The sequence below is a fragment of the Heliangelus exortis genome, chromosome 6 (genome assembly GCF_036169615.1).
Source record: "Heliangelus exortis chromosome 6, bHelExo1.hap1, whole genome shotgun sequence".
Taxonomy (NCBI): domain Eukaryota; kingdom Metazoa; phylum Chordata; class Aves; order Apodiformes; family Trochilidae; genus Heliangelus; species Heliangelus exortis.
In genome coordinates, this window is record NC_092427.1 from 37503553 (window position 1) to 37520743 (window position 17191).

The window sequence follows — 17191 nt, forward strand, 5'->3', positions numbered from 1 at the left end:
ATTAGAGAATAGTTTATCTATTAAACAAGCCTCACAGTACATATTTCATGAAGCTATACTTAATTATAGGCTAATGTGCACCACAGAGCTACCAGGAAGAAAGATTAAGCAGTGGCCCAGATTAAGCAGTGATTAATCCAATTATTAGCTTGCTGGCACACAGCATCACTGCTTGGTACCACCACCAGAAACAACAGACCTCCAGTTTCTAAGGCTGGCACTTCCTGCACCATGCAACAACCCAAACATCTTCCAGAGAGAAACCTGCATGGCTCCATCTCCCACAGAGAGCATCCTGGGAAGCAGAAGGGAGAATGCAAGGTGGTGAGAGCAGACTTGAACTTCTGCTCCAAATGCCTCTTACAGAGTTTGCTTCTCCAGCATGGATGTGTGGGAACATCCCACACCTCCTGCACAGCACAAGGCTGACTGCCCTCTTCATAGCCCTGATGTCAGGTACTGAGTCTCTGACACCAGAGGAGATTGATTTCAGCTGGAATTAAAAGCTGAGCACAGGGAAGTGTAAATATGTTCCCACACTCTTTTGCTATGGTGGTGGCTTCTAGGGATATGATGCTTCTGTAAGGTCTGCTGGTCTTCTATGTGAAGGCCCTGCAGGAGCCTTTCATGGATGCAGGAGCCTTTCATGCAAACCTTTCATGGATGTTTTAAGACTTGCTTGTTCTGGAGTTAAGTGTCATGGACTGAATGGGCCATCATATTCCTTACAAAAGGGGGCTAAGAAGTAGGTAATTTCTTTCCTTTTATATAAAATTATGTGTCTGATATCTGGTAATGAAGTGATCAGCATGGGGAAGATTGTTTTTTAAAGAAAAGCTAGAGAAGTCAGTGCACCCTGAGATAAATGCCAGGAGAAGGACAGCAGGATTGACAAAACCAGTGAAACCAGTACCCTGAACCACAGCCCCTGCTTTATATCCTGACCCCAAATGCAAACTGGTCAGGGACAGAGTATCAGAGGTGCAGTCCTGCCCAGGAAAGGTGCTTGGCACCTTCTCAAAGGCCATTCCCTTGGCATGCCTGCTTCATGACATTGCTCCTGCTGAGTGAGCCCAGTCTGGCTGGTTCCAGACCTGCTGTCCCAGCTCACCCAGGGAATGCTGTCTGGTGGGGCTGGAACCAAAGCAGAGCTCCATGCTCAGGGACACTGGCAAAACCCTCACCAGCAGCAACCTGAGTGCTGACCTCTCACTCAAGTGCAGAATATGTCATTCTGTCAATACCATCTACCTTGATTATACCAGGCTTTATATACATGGGTTATGATCCCAGAGGGCTGAAAAGCTTTTCCAAATTAAAAGCAGCATTTTAAAGAGGAAATACTCATACGTTCCTATGTAGTTTTCATTTGATATCCTCAAGGCTAACCCCAGAACTCAAAGTCATGTTGATTGAAAGTGAATGTTTTTTTCTGAGTGCAGACATCTTATGAATTTAATGGAAGAAGGGAAGTAATAAAAATGTGCTCCATACTTTAATTAGTTCCCTCATAACATGGCATTTCCAAAATGGCAGTGCCAAAGAAAATCATTAACCCAGGAGAACAGACAAAGGCACTGTATGGGACAAGGGACAGAGCTCCAGGAGACACACACATGTGGCCCTTGCCTCCTCTCACAGGTAAAGCTCACCTCAAAGACCAGCTCTGACTGCACAGCAGAAATTTGTACCAATAATAAATATGAAGCCACTTTCCATTTCTTTAGCCTTCTTACAGAGTACCCCAAGTGAGAGATCCCACTCCCAGTGCCTGGAATGGTACCTGGCAGCAGGATCACTGGCATGGCTTGTCCTCCTGAGCACCTGGGTACTCCAGGTGCCAGGCACTGACACTACCAGGCACTCATTTCAACAGCTGCATTTCACTAGGTGAGGGACAAGACTTGTGTCAGGTGTGTGAAAGCAAACAAGATCTACTGCTGCTAGAAACCAAGCTCAGGTAACTGCACAGGGACCAGAGACAAACCAACAGCTGTTCCAGGAAGACACAGTCCTGTTCCATCCTCACAGAGGGACCGGGGAAAAAAACAGAGGATGGTCTGACCCGTTCCTATTGCAGACCTCTTGCCATGACCCAGCAGGACCACACAGCCCCCCCAGAGCTCAGCTCTGCCCCTCAGCACTTCTTGTTAGAGAAGAGAAATCAGTACCTGTGTGCGGTTGAACGCTACTCTTGCAAACACAGCTTGAGACACACTGGCTCTCTTCAGCTCATCTCTGACTTGCTGGTAAATATCTGGAGACACTTCCACCGAGGAATTGGATGGCTCTGGCTTGACAGCTCTGGGGATGGGTGGATGGTTCAAGAACTGCTGGTTGATAGCCTGTGGGTGCTGGTGAGCCAGTAGCCTGCTGACAGCAATCTGCTGGTTTATCAGATGGGCCATTGCTATCTGCTGCCTCACCAGCTGTGGGCTCAGCTGAGGAGACAGGAGCCCGGGGTTGATCATGGTCTGCATGGTTGGCACTTGGTTCCTGATCGGAGTACTGTGGTGGATTTGGCCATGAGGAGACTGGTCATTAGTTTTTCCCAAGGTTGCCAGCTGGTTGATATTTGGTAAATGCATGGGACGTTGACCAAGAACACAATAGTCTGAAAGGTTTTCTCTTTCCACTCGTTCCACTGTTAAAAGAGAAAAATTATTTTGCTGTCATTTCAAGTAGGCACTTAGGAGAGGACTGCTAGAGCAGGGTTACTGCAGGTGGCTGTGCACAGCAGCTTCCAAGTCTGGACTTGCATAAAAGCTTCACAAGAACACATGCAAAAGCAGCACAAAGTAAAAGCAACAACAACAACAATTAAAATTCTATTGGATTTCCCAGGCTCAGAAAGCCTCCTTATCAAACTGGTAGCAGATATCCTCTCCAACTTTGTTTCCTAGAGAAACAAGCTTGGACATTCCTACCCATGCTGTCCCTGACTTCTGAACCCATCACAGCACACTGAATAACTTTTAAAAGGAGTTGATGTTTCAGAACCACCGGTGTCCAGGTGAAGGCAAGAAACCAAAATGAGCATCCACTCACACAAGCCCAATGGAAACCAAGCTGCTCCCTGGGCAGCTATGGAACAGCTTCTCATGACAAACTCTGCAGATCTTATCTTCCCTGACACAAACTCTGCCTTGTGTTGAGAGTGGATGAAGTTACCTGGTGTCTTATCTGGCACTGTCCACTCACCCTGCTTGTGGGAAAGCAAGCTACAGAACCAGGCAGGTCACACATGAGGAAATACACAAAGCCTCACTGCTGGGACTCTGTCCAGAAACCTTGAAGCAGCTCTGCTCGAATGCCCACTTCAAAAAAAGTGACTTCACTCTCTTAAAAAACCCTTTTGTTTAGCACAACAAACTCCTGTGATGCCTGAGGGACACTGTGCTGCAAAAATTCAACACTGTACCCTAAATGCATGTGCAGTCATTCCATATACCCATACGTGCTGTCCCTTTAGAAACTCCTCTGCCAGCAACATTTTTGTGTATAAGAGCAAAACTAAAAGCACATATTAGAAACCTAAATTTCCTCAAAAAGTAGCACATAAATCTATTTAGAAAATTTAAAGGAATCATAAGTCAGTTTACAGTGGGTTGCAGATTCCAACCTGCAATTGGACAGGCATTTATATACTGAGCTGGTATCCAAGTGCTCAGAGACACACATCACACAAGTAGGAAACCACCACCTCCTTCTTGGGTTGCTCTCAGCAAGTGACAAGATAGGATTTATTTCATAAATGCCATAATACTGTTATCACTCGTGCAGTGATGAACAACTGTACAAGGCTTTGAACTCCTTTTTAAAAACTTTTATCTGAAGCTTTGAAGCTTTACACAGCTGACACTCAGGATGACAGCTTCCTGATGACTTTCCCTGTTTCCTTCTCAATAGCAAGACAGCTCTTTTCACCCTCCAGAGCTGAGCTCAGCCAGAGAGCCTTGAATTCTCACTGGGGCAGGAGCCATGGCCTGAACACACACAAACACACACAGTTCCTATCTTTAGAGCTGTCATTCTGGAACATCACAAGTACTGAGTTTTACAACTATGTGAATTTGTACCCAAGATTTTCCTGTAAAAAGTTCTGACTCAGTCTTCCCATTCTTTAAGGAAAAAATACACAAAAATCTTTAAGCTTCAGTAAAATAATTGCTTAAGAAACACATCTTAAAAATAAAAATTTAGCATTTCTAAGAAAATTACATTTTTATTCAAAAGCCAGTGTTTCAACCCAACTGATTTTCTAATGAAGGGTTTATTTGTGCTGTCTATTTCAGCTACCAAATGCACTCAGCCTTCATTTAGACCCCAGGAAATCTAGAGTCCTTCCACTAGGACTTTCAGAAGAGTTGAAGGAAGTTCTGAACTATTTTGTAGTTTAAGAAATACACAGAGAACAAGTCACTGAAACCAACAAATTACTACTTGTTAGAATACAAAAACAGTAACCAAGTGTTTTTGAAAACTTGGTGAGAAATAAATATAAATAACATTCATTTTCTGGGCTGAACCACATTTCCCAAGTTTCCACCCACTCCTGACTTCAGTGCCAAGCTATAAACCCCTATAAAAATAAAGTTTAAGATTAAAAGGCTGTCAGGCTGTTAATCTCTGCAGTGCTACTTGGAATTACAATTACACAGAGACATCACCTGAGGTGCATCCATAGGTGCTTTTTTCCCTTCTGATGTTTCCTTTCAGATCCCATTAGGCCATACAGCCCTGCATATACAAACCAGCTTCTACTCACTCCAACCACTTCAATAATAAAAGGTTACCATTAACAGTTACACTGGATGGAAAAAATGTGCATTACTCAACCCCTCAAGACTCTCTCCTTCTCTAACACGTTGCCCTGTATCAGGTTCCCTGTTGTTCTTTGGTAACTATGGACTGGTAGGGTTCTGTGGGGCTGGACTGGAGCAAGCCTGAGACAAGCCTGAGATGGAGCCTGGCACTGCCCTGGGAGATGGGCCAGCTTCTCTGCACTGCTCTGAGACAAAAAGGAGGCACAGAGATGCTGTGACATCAATATTCTGCAGCAGGTCTTCTTGAGAGAGGGTTTTGCATCCTCCACGTTTCAGTTCCTGCCACATCACAGTCTTTCCCTCCTCCTTCCCTTTTTGCTGTTGCTCCACTCAAACTGGGGAGGCATTCACAGCTCTTGCAGGCCTGTAGGAACTGGCTGGGATCTGAATACACTGGAACACAAAGCAGTGAGGACAGCAGCAGGACCTTAGTGTAGGAAGGGAAGGGCTCCATGGACATGTGCTGTGTTCAAGCACTTGGCTGAAAAATTTCCTTGCCTTGCAGTGCCTGTGCTAGTTAAACAAAAGCTGGTCCAGGAGACTGTTTCCCACCTCCATCTGTGTTGTGACCACTGCAAAAGACATGGCAGTGTTTCCCTTTTCTCCCTGCAGCTCTGCTTGAAGAGCTCTTTTAAACCAAGGACAAAAATCCTGCCACCTTTCAGAGGCAGCCACCCTGCTGAAGCAACAGAGCAGGTAGGCAGCCTCAAGGTGTTGGGACACCAAGCCCAGCTCAGCAAGCAGCTCTCAGAGCACTCCAGCCTCCTTTCCCTGTCCCCCAGACAACATGCCACTACCTCTACAAGGCAGTCAGAAACCAAGAGAGTCCCCAGAATGAGGGCAGCAAACGGTTGTATTTCAGTGTTCCTTTCTCTCCTCATAATGACTACCACGTGTGCCAATGCACTGCAGCTCCACACTGAGTTAGAAACTTGCCGGATGCAGCCCAAAAGCAATCCAGTGCCCCCTTCCCCTCTGCCATGCTCTTAACCTCTACCCAGATCTGCCTTCTGCAGCCCAGCACAGCTGAAGCAAGTCCCCAGCACAATAGCTTGGGGTGGTCCACATGCAACTTTCCATTCGAAAGAAAACCAGCTCGAAAAGATTTAAAATAAGATTTCTTTCTCCACCTTCCCTTCCCCTCACCCTTTTTTTACTGAGTTGTTAATAGGAACATTCTGACAAACAGCCCGTGGGGCATTTAGGGCTTGTGAGCAGTACTGAGCTGACTGACAGAACTGGAAACCAAATTCCTGTGCACAATAACGGACGGGGCAGGGAGAGCAAGAGCCCACCAAGTCTCCCAGAGCACACAGAGGAGCCACAGCACCCATGCCCCAGTGAGTCTTCGGTCCCGCGGGCGCACGGGCACTTTGCCCCAGAGTAGGAAGGGGTTGGTAAAGAAACGTTTTGTAATAAGTTACTAGCCAGCAGAATTGCCACGCTTCAATTGTGGCAGGATGTCACCACCCAGGGCTCTTCTCCAGTGCTTCAGAGTTTGCTTCTTTGTCTCATTTATTATTTAAAACCTGGTGATCAGGAAGGACGTCACCAGCGGTGCTCATGGCCAGGCAGGGAGAGCTCTGTGAGCCGTAGGGTGCCCCGAGCTCAGCTGGAGATGGAAAGGTTCCCACAGTTTCTCCTGGCTTAGCACCATCCTGCTCACTGGAGCAGGACTTGAACTTTGGAGCTGTGCCTGGGGATGAGTACCAGCCTCTGCCTCACAGACACAGCACCTGGGGGCTGCCCTCTGCTTCAGCTACAACGGGATGGATTGCCACTTTGTGAAGAGCAGAACCACTCCAGAGCATGAGGAGTGCTTCTAAAGTGGTACTACTGTATCTTTTCATCTGGAGTTAGGGAAGGGACTTACTTCTTTTAATCACAGACCATTTAGCCACTTCAGTGCAAAGGGCTGGCCTGAGGAGTCTCATTTTTTTCAACATCTAACCTCCACCTTTCCCCAAAGCCTTCACTGACTCCAATCCCTGCCTGACCTCTGCCTGGGCCTCTGTTCCTGCACTCAGGGATGGATAAAAAGCAGATCCAACGCAGGGCAGACTCGATCAAAAGTTACAACTTTTAAAACCTTTCCCTTCCTCTGCTCCTGCAGGAGAGCAAAGAACCTCAAAATAGCTTTAGAGCACATCCAGAACTGGTTTGGCTGCTGGCGGTGGGTAGCAAAGGCCTTTATCCAAGCCTAATGGAAACCAGACAGGAAAAGGCCATTGTCTGTTCTTCCTTCTGCTGCAAACCCTTCAGTTCCCACCAAAGCACAAGGCACTATTTTTGTATTTAGTAGAACTATCATTAAAAGTTCTGGCCTTTGACCAGCTTCTGTTTCAGGTGAACTGAGCAGAGGCTCCTGACACTGCTGACTCTCACCACAGCTGACCTTCTCCCTCCCTTGGATTAGATCTAGAGATTAGATCCAAGGCATCCCTCGGGACACAGAGCTGCTAACATCCCTGTTGTGCTTAAACATACTAAAAGTCATATTCTCCTGATGGACTGCATTGCTTCTGAAGATGCTGGTCAGAAGAGAAGAATTTAAGCCATGATCTGAAGAGTATTTTTGGGCTATTGTACAGGTTCAAGAGGGCACACAGAAGTATGAAGTCAGTTTTTCACAGCACCTTCACACCCTCTGCAGACAGGACATGCCAAATTCACCTGCCAGGGAAGAGAACGACGTTGAAGGTGCATCAGTGAGCCCGTGGTGCAACACAGGAACACTGGTCAGGTGAAATGGAAACGGAGAAGCAGGGCAAATATTACTCACAACTGTCTGACAGGAACACAGAGACTGGTTTAGATGGACCAGTGGTCTCATCTGATATAAAAATAGCTGCCTTCCTGTCAAACCACTGTGACAGAAGTCTGTCCTGCTATTTAAGTCCTAACCTTCCGTGGGCACCTCGAGAGGGAGGTGCAAACCTCCCAGAATACCCAGTCCATTGTGCAATCCTTCCAGGAGATACATGTGCATCTCCTCCTGACTCATCACACCAGAGACAGTGAAAGGAAGGAGACAGAACACAAACATCATTAAGGCAGACATATGAACTCCTCAGATACTTCCAGTGAGCAGAATTCAGCTCTGCTGTCAGAACAATGTGTTTCATGAAATCCACATAGCCACAGCCAGCCACATTGCAGCTTTCACACCACAAAAGTTTGTGCCTATATCTAACCTTCAGGTTTTCCTCCCTTTCCAATCTCATCTCCACTAATGCTGACCTAAAAGTCCCTTTCCTTCTGAGCTAACACGTTGTTAGGCAGCACGCACAAATACTTCTAATATGGTAGAAAATTCATTTTGAGATTCTGTAGACTAGAAACAAAAAGTGCTTCCTGACTAGAAAATGACTAATAATTCAGCAAAGTCCCAGCCTCACTGCACAACTGGGCCTCACTGAGAAAAGCACTCTACTTGGAACTCCTGATGTTCTCAAACCATCAAGCTGAGTAAGGTTATTTGAACAGCTTTGGTCAGGATCTCTCAATTAAAAAAGGTACAAAGTCCCTGCAAGGCAGGGAGAAGGCAGAAGTGGCTCGAGGGTTTCCAGGAATTGTTTCCAGGCTTTGCAGTACAGCCACAGGCTGAGATGGCAGCATGGCCCCTTCTGCCACAGGACAGCTGCTGCTCAGAGCCACCCCTCCAAAGCAGCCCAAAGACAATCTGCAGAGCTGCAATTCAGACATCCACTTTTTCTCCATACAAACCTCCCTCCTGGAAAAGTCTGCTTTAATTCTGCTCGCAGAGAGGAAGAGCCAAGAGGGCCACAGCAGTGGGTGAATTGTTTCCTAACAATACACATGCCCAAACTCCCCAGCCTGGCACTTCACATCAGGGACAGCACTGAGATACAAAATGATAATGTGGGTGTAGAAAACAGCAGTTAAGGGGTCTGTAACTCCTGATGAATCTTGACAACTTAAACTTCTATTTCAAGAGAGATGCCACTTCTTCCTCCCAGCCACTGCAAAGCCAAGGAGCTCTCTCCTCATGCTAAGAGGATGCTTCTGAGTCCCTGGTGACCTTCAGGTCATGTATGTCATTTACATGCTGAAATCTTGCTTGCCAATGATGTTATTTTCTTTCCTTCTTCCTTAAGAAAGTGAGGAAAGTCCTATTTTTAGGGAAGTAAACACATGGTCAGGAGTGCAAAAGTAAGTAAAGGAAAAATTACAGTAATGTCAAGAGCCACAGAGCTGACCTGAATGACCCTAACTGATTTAGTGCCAGAGCCACAACTACCATAACAAACAAGACATGAAATTATCTCCTAAAAAACTTAACATTTCTGCCTCGATCTGGTAGTTGAAAAGACAAAAGGTCAAGACCTATATATGCACATATACACATCCATACATATACAGCCCCCTGTTTACAGAGAGACACACACATGTATATATCAATAGAGAGGGTATTTTACAAAGTCAAAACCACTGTTTGGGAAAGATCTGGTGTAGCTGTCCACGAGGTTTCCAAAGGAACAGCTCAAAAGCATTGCTGAAAGCCCAGCAGAACAGTCTCCCCCTGAGTCCCACAGGCACAGTGCTGCAGTCCCAGGTTCCTGCAAGCTGGGATCTCTCCTCAGCCCTGGTTCTAACTTCTCTCGACCTACAGCAGCCTCTAGAACACATTATAAGAAAAAAAAAAAAAAGAAATTGCTTTCTTTTGTATAGCTTTATTTTGACAGCCACTGATGGCAAGAGCTAAGATGAAATGTTCTTAATACACCAAGAAAATACATCTTTTCCTTTTTAAGTTCACAATGTATTTACTTCTCCCCTCTGCCTTCCTAACTTCCTCCCACTGAGCTAAGTTGTGCCATCAGGCAAAAAGAAAAAAAAATAAAAATCACACCAGTTAAGAGTTTCAGTTGTGAAAAAGCTTTGATACAGTGATAGTCCTCCTGAAAAAAATAGCAAGCATGACACTTGAGAGTAAAATATAGCTAAAAAATATTCTAAATGCTAGGAGCCCAAAACATTGGGCAAGCAGTAGGTAATTGGTCTAAATTTCATCCCTTGACAGACATGAAATACATCTCTCCATATACTTGGAGAGAGAGTTTAGATGGAGATAGTAATGTGTATGTATATATATATCTGCATACAGTTACTTAAAAGCTATTTTTATTTGTGTATCTATTTGTTAATCATATTAAGAAGCAACACAGGCCTTTTCAACAAATATTCAAATCCTGAATTTCAGCCACGTTGAGCACCTTCTCCCAGCTTCAGCAAGTTCAGCATCCAGAGATGAGCAATTCCCAGATGAGCAATTCTCAGATTGAGAGGAATAACCCCATGGGACTGGGCAGGGGAAGGACAGTTTGAGAACCACTGGGCTAAGCCATTGCTGTACAGTTGTCATCAATTAATGTGCAACCTCTGTTAAAAAGGAGAAACTGATTCTTCATTCCAGAAGGTTTAAACACACTTAAGGCCCATCATGTATGCACAGCTCTGTCCTGAAATGTCACATCCCTCAAAAAGGGGAAAACTTAAAAAGTAAATAAAAAATGTTTTAAAAAATTGTTTCACAGAGTAATATTACATTTAAAATATTAATAAATTAGTAGTTACTGATATTCATTCATGGTGCATATTCTGAATAAAATGACAACACAGAGTAGATGGGTAATTACCCCCCTGATTATAGATGGCCAGGAGAAGAAGAGACAGTTCACAGGAGAACTGTGAGCTATTTGTTGCCCAACTAATGTACATTTTCCATTAGACCTCTGTTAATACAAGCTCTCCTTCAAATATATACATTTATCCCAAGAAGACTGGAAAGAGGGGACAGCCTGTGAGAAACAGGTGGCAGAATTTTAGTCTAACATCACCTCCAGACCAATGTAAGGTTCCTGTGCTGAGCTGGACTGAGCTGAAAACCTTTCTGAAATGACAAGCATGAATACTTGAGCTGTCTTTTGGGTGAGTTCAACAGAATCCACAGGGAGAATGTTTACTTGATTTGATACAATTCCATTTGTGTACAGCTTTGACATCTGTTGCTAATGATACCGAGCTATTGATTGTTCATTTTCTTGTATTTATTTTTACATTAACCATACACTCAGCAACTTGATGCTTTTGTTTTGTTGTATTTTTTTTTCCCAGAGAACTTCTTCCTTTTTTGCCTGGCTTCAGCTGTAATTACTTTGATCTTCCAGAGTGCATAATTATTTTACTGTTTATTTATTTCTATGAGAAAGGAAAAAAAGTTTGACCTAGGAGATCTATATGTGGCAATTTGTAACAGAATCATATAGCTTATGTTTAGGAAATCATGGTTTTGATTAAGAAGCAACCATTTAGTTCCCACTGTTTTATTAAAACAGACATTAGCAGATAATAGGAAACACATTTAACACTGTAGGCTGCATTTAGTTTGCAATGTCAATAAAGTTATTTTGAAGCCCCTTCCATTTTTGCCTTACCACAGCTCATGTGAATTGGTTTTTGGCTTTTACTTTCTAATAACCAGCTCTAGACTCACAAATGGGCATGGGTGCTGGGCCCAGGGTCCCTAAATTATAGATTTAGCCAATGTACCCAGATTATAACCAGAAAAATGAATCACTGCATCATCCATCCACCTCCATGGAAAACTTGGGGGGTTTTTTTGTTGTTTTTTTTTTAATTCTTGCTAAAGGAGTATGTGATGACTGAAGCACATCTGAAGCATGTAACTCAAGTCCCTGATTTTACACACTAACTGAGATGTCCTGTAGGAATAACTGGCTCCAGAAAAGAAACCAAGAATTGAAACCACCCAAAGAAGTGCAGAAGTCTTCGTGTTCCCAGAGGGCTGGGATTCCTGCCCTGAAGTTGTGTGGCTGTTTATTCTCTGTGCACCACTGTACCTGCCATAGACTCTTTGTTTTCTCTCCCACTCGTATGGTTGATGAATCAACACTACTTGAACTGCTTTATAGCAGCTTGTGTTTACTTCACACATACCTTAACCTTCCTTTTTCTCCTCCTGCTAACACACACACACACACACACACTTCCAAACAGCAACGACTGGCTGTGTCTCTCTGAATAGCACAGATACAGTTATCTGGCAAACTCTCCAGGTTTGGGTCCTTGACCTCTTGATTGAAGTCTCATTCTGCTTTTCTGGCACTTAACAATTTAATTGTGCACTCAAAAAGGGAAAAAAAAAGTAAGACCATGAAGAATTGAATGCTTTAAGAATGGAAGAAAGTGGAAGACAGCAGTGTGCTAGAAAGTCTCAAAAGCTGTAGTGGCATCTCTACAGTTAAGAACACTACAGTTAAGGGCATCCAGAGCCCCTGAAGCTGGCACCCTTGCCCACTTTGGGAAAAGAAGGGGGGTGAAAGCTCATCTCTGTTCTCCTACAACAGCAAGTAAAAGCAAATGGTGGTGACCTTGAAGCTGTTGGATTCCTTTGATTGGTTTTTAACCAAGTGGATATGTTAAAGCACTTTGGATAAAATTCTTTTATTAGGAGACACCATTTAGAGAAAAAAAAAAAAGAAAAAAATCAAACCACCACTTCTGAATCACACAATGGCAACTCGAAGAGAGAAGGAACTCTTCAGTTTGTTTGGCACGAGAGGAACCACCCATTAAAATACCCAATCAACATTTTCACTTCAAGACTAATCATTTTTTCAGATGAAAGCCAACACCTCCATTTCCCCATCTGCACTGTAAACCCACTTCTGCCTGAACCACCTTCCTGCTAGGTACCAATAACTTTACCATCAAACCTTCTTTATTTTTTCCCCTAGTGAAAACCTGATGACTGCTCACCCCAGGCCTGAGCATTGTACAGGTGGGTTCCACACAGGCCAGATGTGCAGAGGGAAACCAGATGCCTCCAAACCTCTTCTGATATTTGGTGCAATTTTGTTTCATGTGTTCCTAACTCAAGGAGCAGATTCTTTCTGGTATTATTATGGAAGCTAAAGCAGCAGCTTTCTTAGCTCATCTGTGCCAGCCTTTTAAGAGAAAAAGATGCCAGGCTCTTTCTGAAAGCTGCTGATCTTCATGAGCCTACAGAGACAGTGGCTTCTGAGGACAGGGCTGCAGAAAAACAGCCCATGTCTTCACTCAGCCAGTGAATCTTCTCAGTGGTGTAACAGGGAGAAAAACTCTGGAAAAACCCTCTCCCAGGGTAAAGCTGGTCTCTGAGGCTGAAGGACATACGTGGAGGGAGGAGGAGCCAGTTGGCACTGTGGAAAAGCTTTTGGCTATCCCTAAAATCCTGCTCAAAGCACCTGCATGTTTTACAGCAAAAAAAACCCCTACCAAAACAAATGCTCCAGTGAACACCCAAGTCCCACTCCAAAGGAAAGGATGCCTGGAAATCTGCACAGGATGGACACTTGTCACATCACTCCATGTACAGGTACCAGTGATCTGAGAGTGGGATGGATTTATGACTAATAATTTTATTGCCTCACTGCTAACCATCTAACACAATTTCATTGAAGAAGAAATACAAACAATTGGCTGTTTTCATCTTAACCTCAGCAGGTGCATCACCTGGTTATTTAGCAACATCTCCTAACAATCAGGCACTAAGGAACCAGAAACCATGGCAGGAGTGCCTGTACACTGAGTATTGACAACAGACAGCACGTGCACATGGAACTCAGAAAGACAGGTTTGAAGCTTTCATGAATAAAATGCAACTAAGGTAATTTACATAGCAATTTAACTTTTAAATCCAGAGCTTATTTTTTTTCAAAGTGTTTTAGCATAATTTAAAACACAGTTGATCTCTCAGCACAGCTAAATGGGATATTTCAAGCAAGTCTTAAGTGACCTGTGTTTTCACACCAGCCTTGTTTGTAAAATATCAGATTTAATTTCAAATGTGCTGTGACTGAGTCCTCTTTGTAGACAAATTCACTAATATTATTGTAGCTTATTATCACTTTACTTAAAGCAAATCTAAAACTGTCAGCAGAAGTTCAAGAACTTGGAAAGTCACAAAAAAATCAATTTACCTTTAATCTTCTTGTACTTCTTGTACCATCTCCCAAACTCCTGGCACTTGGTTGCTGACACATTGGCATAGTATGTGCTATTTACAATGGATGAAATCATACTCTGAAAGTACAGGAAAAAAAGACATTAAGTGGTTTAAAATACCTTACACAATTAGAAATCTTTTCTAGGGAAGGTGAATGACTCTGAGTGGACAATGATCATCCATTTGCAACTTTAAAACCAGAAGTCCCTGATGAATACACCAAATTGGTTTTCTTCTCCATTCTGTACTCCCAGCCATAATTAAAAAAGAATTCTTATTTTTCTATAACACTGCAAAAAAAGATTCAGTACAATCCCAGACTGAGACCTGGGGGTGTGTGGACAGTTCTACTCCAGTTTCTCCTGGTGACACTGTGGTAGCTGACCTGCAGCTGCATAGCAAGGGGCAGTGCCATGCTGGGGAACACATGCACCCTGGTGAGAACAGGTGGGGTTTAGGAACCAGATCCTAAAGGTAAGATTAGATGCTCCAGCATGCATAAGCCAAATCAGGCTTTTCAGATGTCTCTGTTCTGCTTCCAAATGCAGCAAGACCACACAGCCAAGAACAGGAGAACATCCGTGCTACTTGCTGCAGAACAACAGTTAGGCAAATAAGTTAGATTAATATAATTTATAGAAACGTGTGACTGGCCCTGGTGTGAAAAATCACCCCAAAGAGAAATTAAAAGCCTCGTTCAGAGTGGAGGGAACTATGCCTGCTACAATACACAACAGCCACAAACCTCCAAGAAGCTCAATAAAACTGAAATATCACTTGCTTGCTTCACCACCACTCCTCTCTACTCCCTGCAGCTTGGTAGGATGAGCAAACTGAAGCAGAGAGGAGCAGAGAAGCTGTGCAGCACCTGATTCCCATAACAAATGACCCTTCTGATCTGGGGGGCTTCTGCCCATGGGGTGGCAAACACCTTGGTTACTGGTAATTCTTCCTTTCTATTTTTTCCCTTCCTCCATCCTATGGAGGAAGCACCTTCTCCAGAACTCACACTTTGCCTCTGCCTTCCTTCCTCACTTGCACCAGTGCTGAGAACAAGCCCCAGCACATGGTGTGACCTTTCTGCACTCAGATGAGGGAGCAAAGGGGAGCTCACAGCTCCAACAAGCTGTTACTGAAGGTTCAAGCTCTGGCCCACCAGCTCCTGGGAGAGATCTTGTGCAAAATGGCATCTCAGACATCTCTGGAAAGCTACAAGGCTTAGACAGGGGCTTACTCAATTTTAGCAATGCTTTAGAAACAAAACCAGCTCTCCCTCTTCAGATTTATCCAGCTTTCTACCCAATCTCTGTAGCACCACAGCTGTTCCTCAGCTCTGGAGTTTTGAGGACTTAGAAACGTGAGCAGAACTGAAAGACTTCAGATAACTGAGTGGTGGAGATGAGTTCCAGCCTTCAAGAGGTAATTGCACTTTCAGTAAAGAAGCTCTTCTGCCTTTTCACTTCAACTTTTCCACTGCTACAGTGCACTGCAGTGCTCTAACAGCTATGAAATAAGAGCCTGTTGAAGTGGCAGCTTCCATTTCTAAAACTGAGATTCAATTTTCTAATTAAAATCAATATTTTGAGACATAAACCTAGCATTGTGGCAGTCAGCAGCAATTCCCTCCCCATAAATCCTGCCTGGCTCCACAGCATTTTAACAAGCACCAGCACACTGGAAGCCTGGTGGGGAGATGGCCTCTGCTAAGGAAGGATTTTGAACAAAATTGAGATGAGAAAACTTGCTTTTTCTTAGAGTCATTTTAGTGAAATTTCCAGTGGGGAAATTGTTTAGTTCTGCCTATGCAATAATAGGGTGTTTTCTCCTTCCCCCTTCCCAAATCCTCTAGCTCTACAATAAATGGACACCACTGAAATCATAGAGCTCTTGTATATCCCAAATACATCAGCTCACTAACCTTTATTTGAGAAAGCAAAGCTTCAAATAAATAATAACATCAAATAGTAAAGCAGCCACTGGTGAAAAATCCCAGGACAGATTCTCTTCAGCTGCTGAACAGTAGAACAGGGGAAGGAACCTTAACAACTTTCAGACTACATATCCTCACTATTAAATGGAGAGGAATCCCAGGGGTATTTGTGTTAGGAATCTTGATAAGTTTGCAAAAAGGAAATAACCATTCAGAAAAGAGTGGCAAAAGAAAAAAAAGAAAAAAAGAAAATTGAGTAATTGCAAATTTCTAAAAAAAACCATATTATTCCTGGGGCAATCCTTAAAGGAGGAATAGAAGATATGAAGCAAGCAACCAGGTTTGGTATGTGTGTAGCCATGACAGCCATGTGGAATGAAAATGACTTAGTCCAGGAGCTGAGAAATAGCCACACACAGAAAATCCATGGCAGGAAGCTCAAGGAGAAAAATATGGAATGTGCTCGCATCCCAAGAAATCAGAATCCCAAGGTACAGAAAAGACAGAGGTCTCCAAGCAAAGGTGAAAATCCTCAAATAATTTGATTTCTTTCTACCACACGTGCTCCCCCCACCTGCCCTCCTTCCCCCTCTTTGGTTAACTGGGGCTCAAAAGGAGCTGTAGCCAAGCTGCAGGCACACAATACACCTAGCAGAAAAAACCCAGACCAATTTGAAATCAAAGTGAATGATTACATTTCCCATTAGCAGCAATCAGAATCCCCATCTGGGCTGCAGGGAGAGCTGGGGCAGTGAGAAGCAGGCAGGGAGCACCTCGTGGGGCTGGGACCACATTAATAACCAGCAGCATTTCCCCTGCAGTTTGACTCCTGAGAGACCACTCTGCAATTTGCTGCTGTCAATAATATATTAACCACAAGGGGGTTGTAATGACATTTCACATTTGGCACGATATTTTTTTAAAGCTGATTTGGGAGAAAGAATTGTATTAGAGGAGTATTGGGCTGATGGTAACAGACAGCTCCAGCACAACCTGCCCTGGTGTCTCTTGCATTTGGGGAGACAAAACAAAAGAGACTGAAACTTTTTATGGCAACAACAATAAGGAGAAAAGCTGCATTTTCGTAGTCCCAGTTCAAGGGTTAATCACTACTGGAGGTCACTTATTCCTGTGCTTAAAAGTAAGCAAGCTTTGTTTTTTACAGAAGGATCTCCTTTTAGCTTTGTCCACCAAATAAATAGCAGGGCAAGGATTTTGGCTGCTGCAGTCCTGCCATCAGTAATTTTGCAAATTTATTTCAGACCGAGGCTATGGCAGGAGTAAACCAACTGTAGCATTTCCACCTGGTAGGCCTGAAACTACAGTGGGAGGAAAAAGACCCAGACAACAACTGAATTCTGCATCTGACATGATGTATAGTTCAGTTACACTGGATCTTGAAGA

At 43.8% G+C, this 17191-nt stretch overlaps 1 protein-coding gene across 5 annotated transcripts in view; it reads right to left on the minus strand.

Annotated features, from left to right (window-relative positions):
* Positions 1-17191, minus strand: part of SATB2 (SATB homeobox 2) — a 186301-nt gene that overhangs the window by 48097 nt on the left and 121013 nt on the right. For all 5 annotated transcript variants that reach the window (XM_071747899.1, XM_071747900.1, XM_071747901.1 and 2 more), the window contains 2 exons: positions 13832-13934; positions 2172-2644 (listed from right to left, as the gene is read on the minus strand). In XM_071747899.1, coding sequence (XP_071604000.1) covers positions 2172-2644; positions 13832-13934 — 576 coding nt within the window. The remainder of the gene's footprint in view (positions 1-2171; positions 2645-13831; positions 13935-17191) is intronic.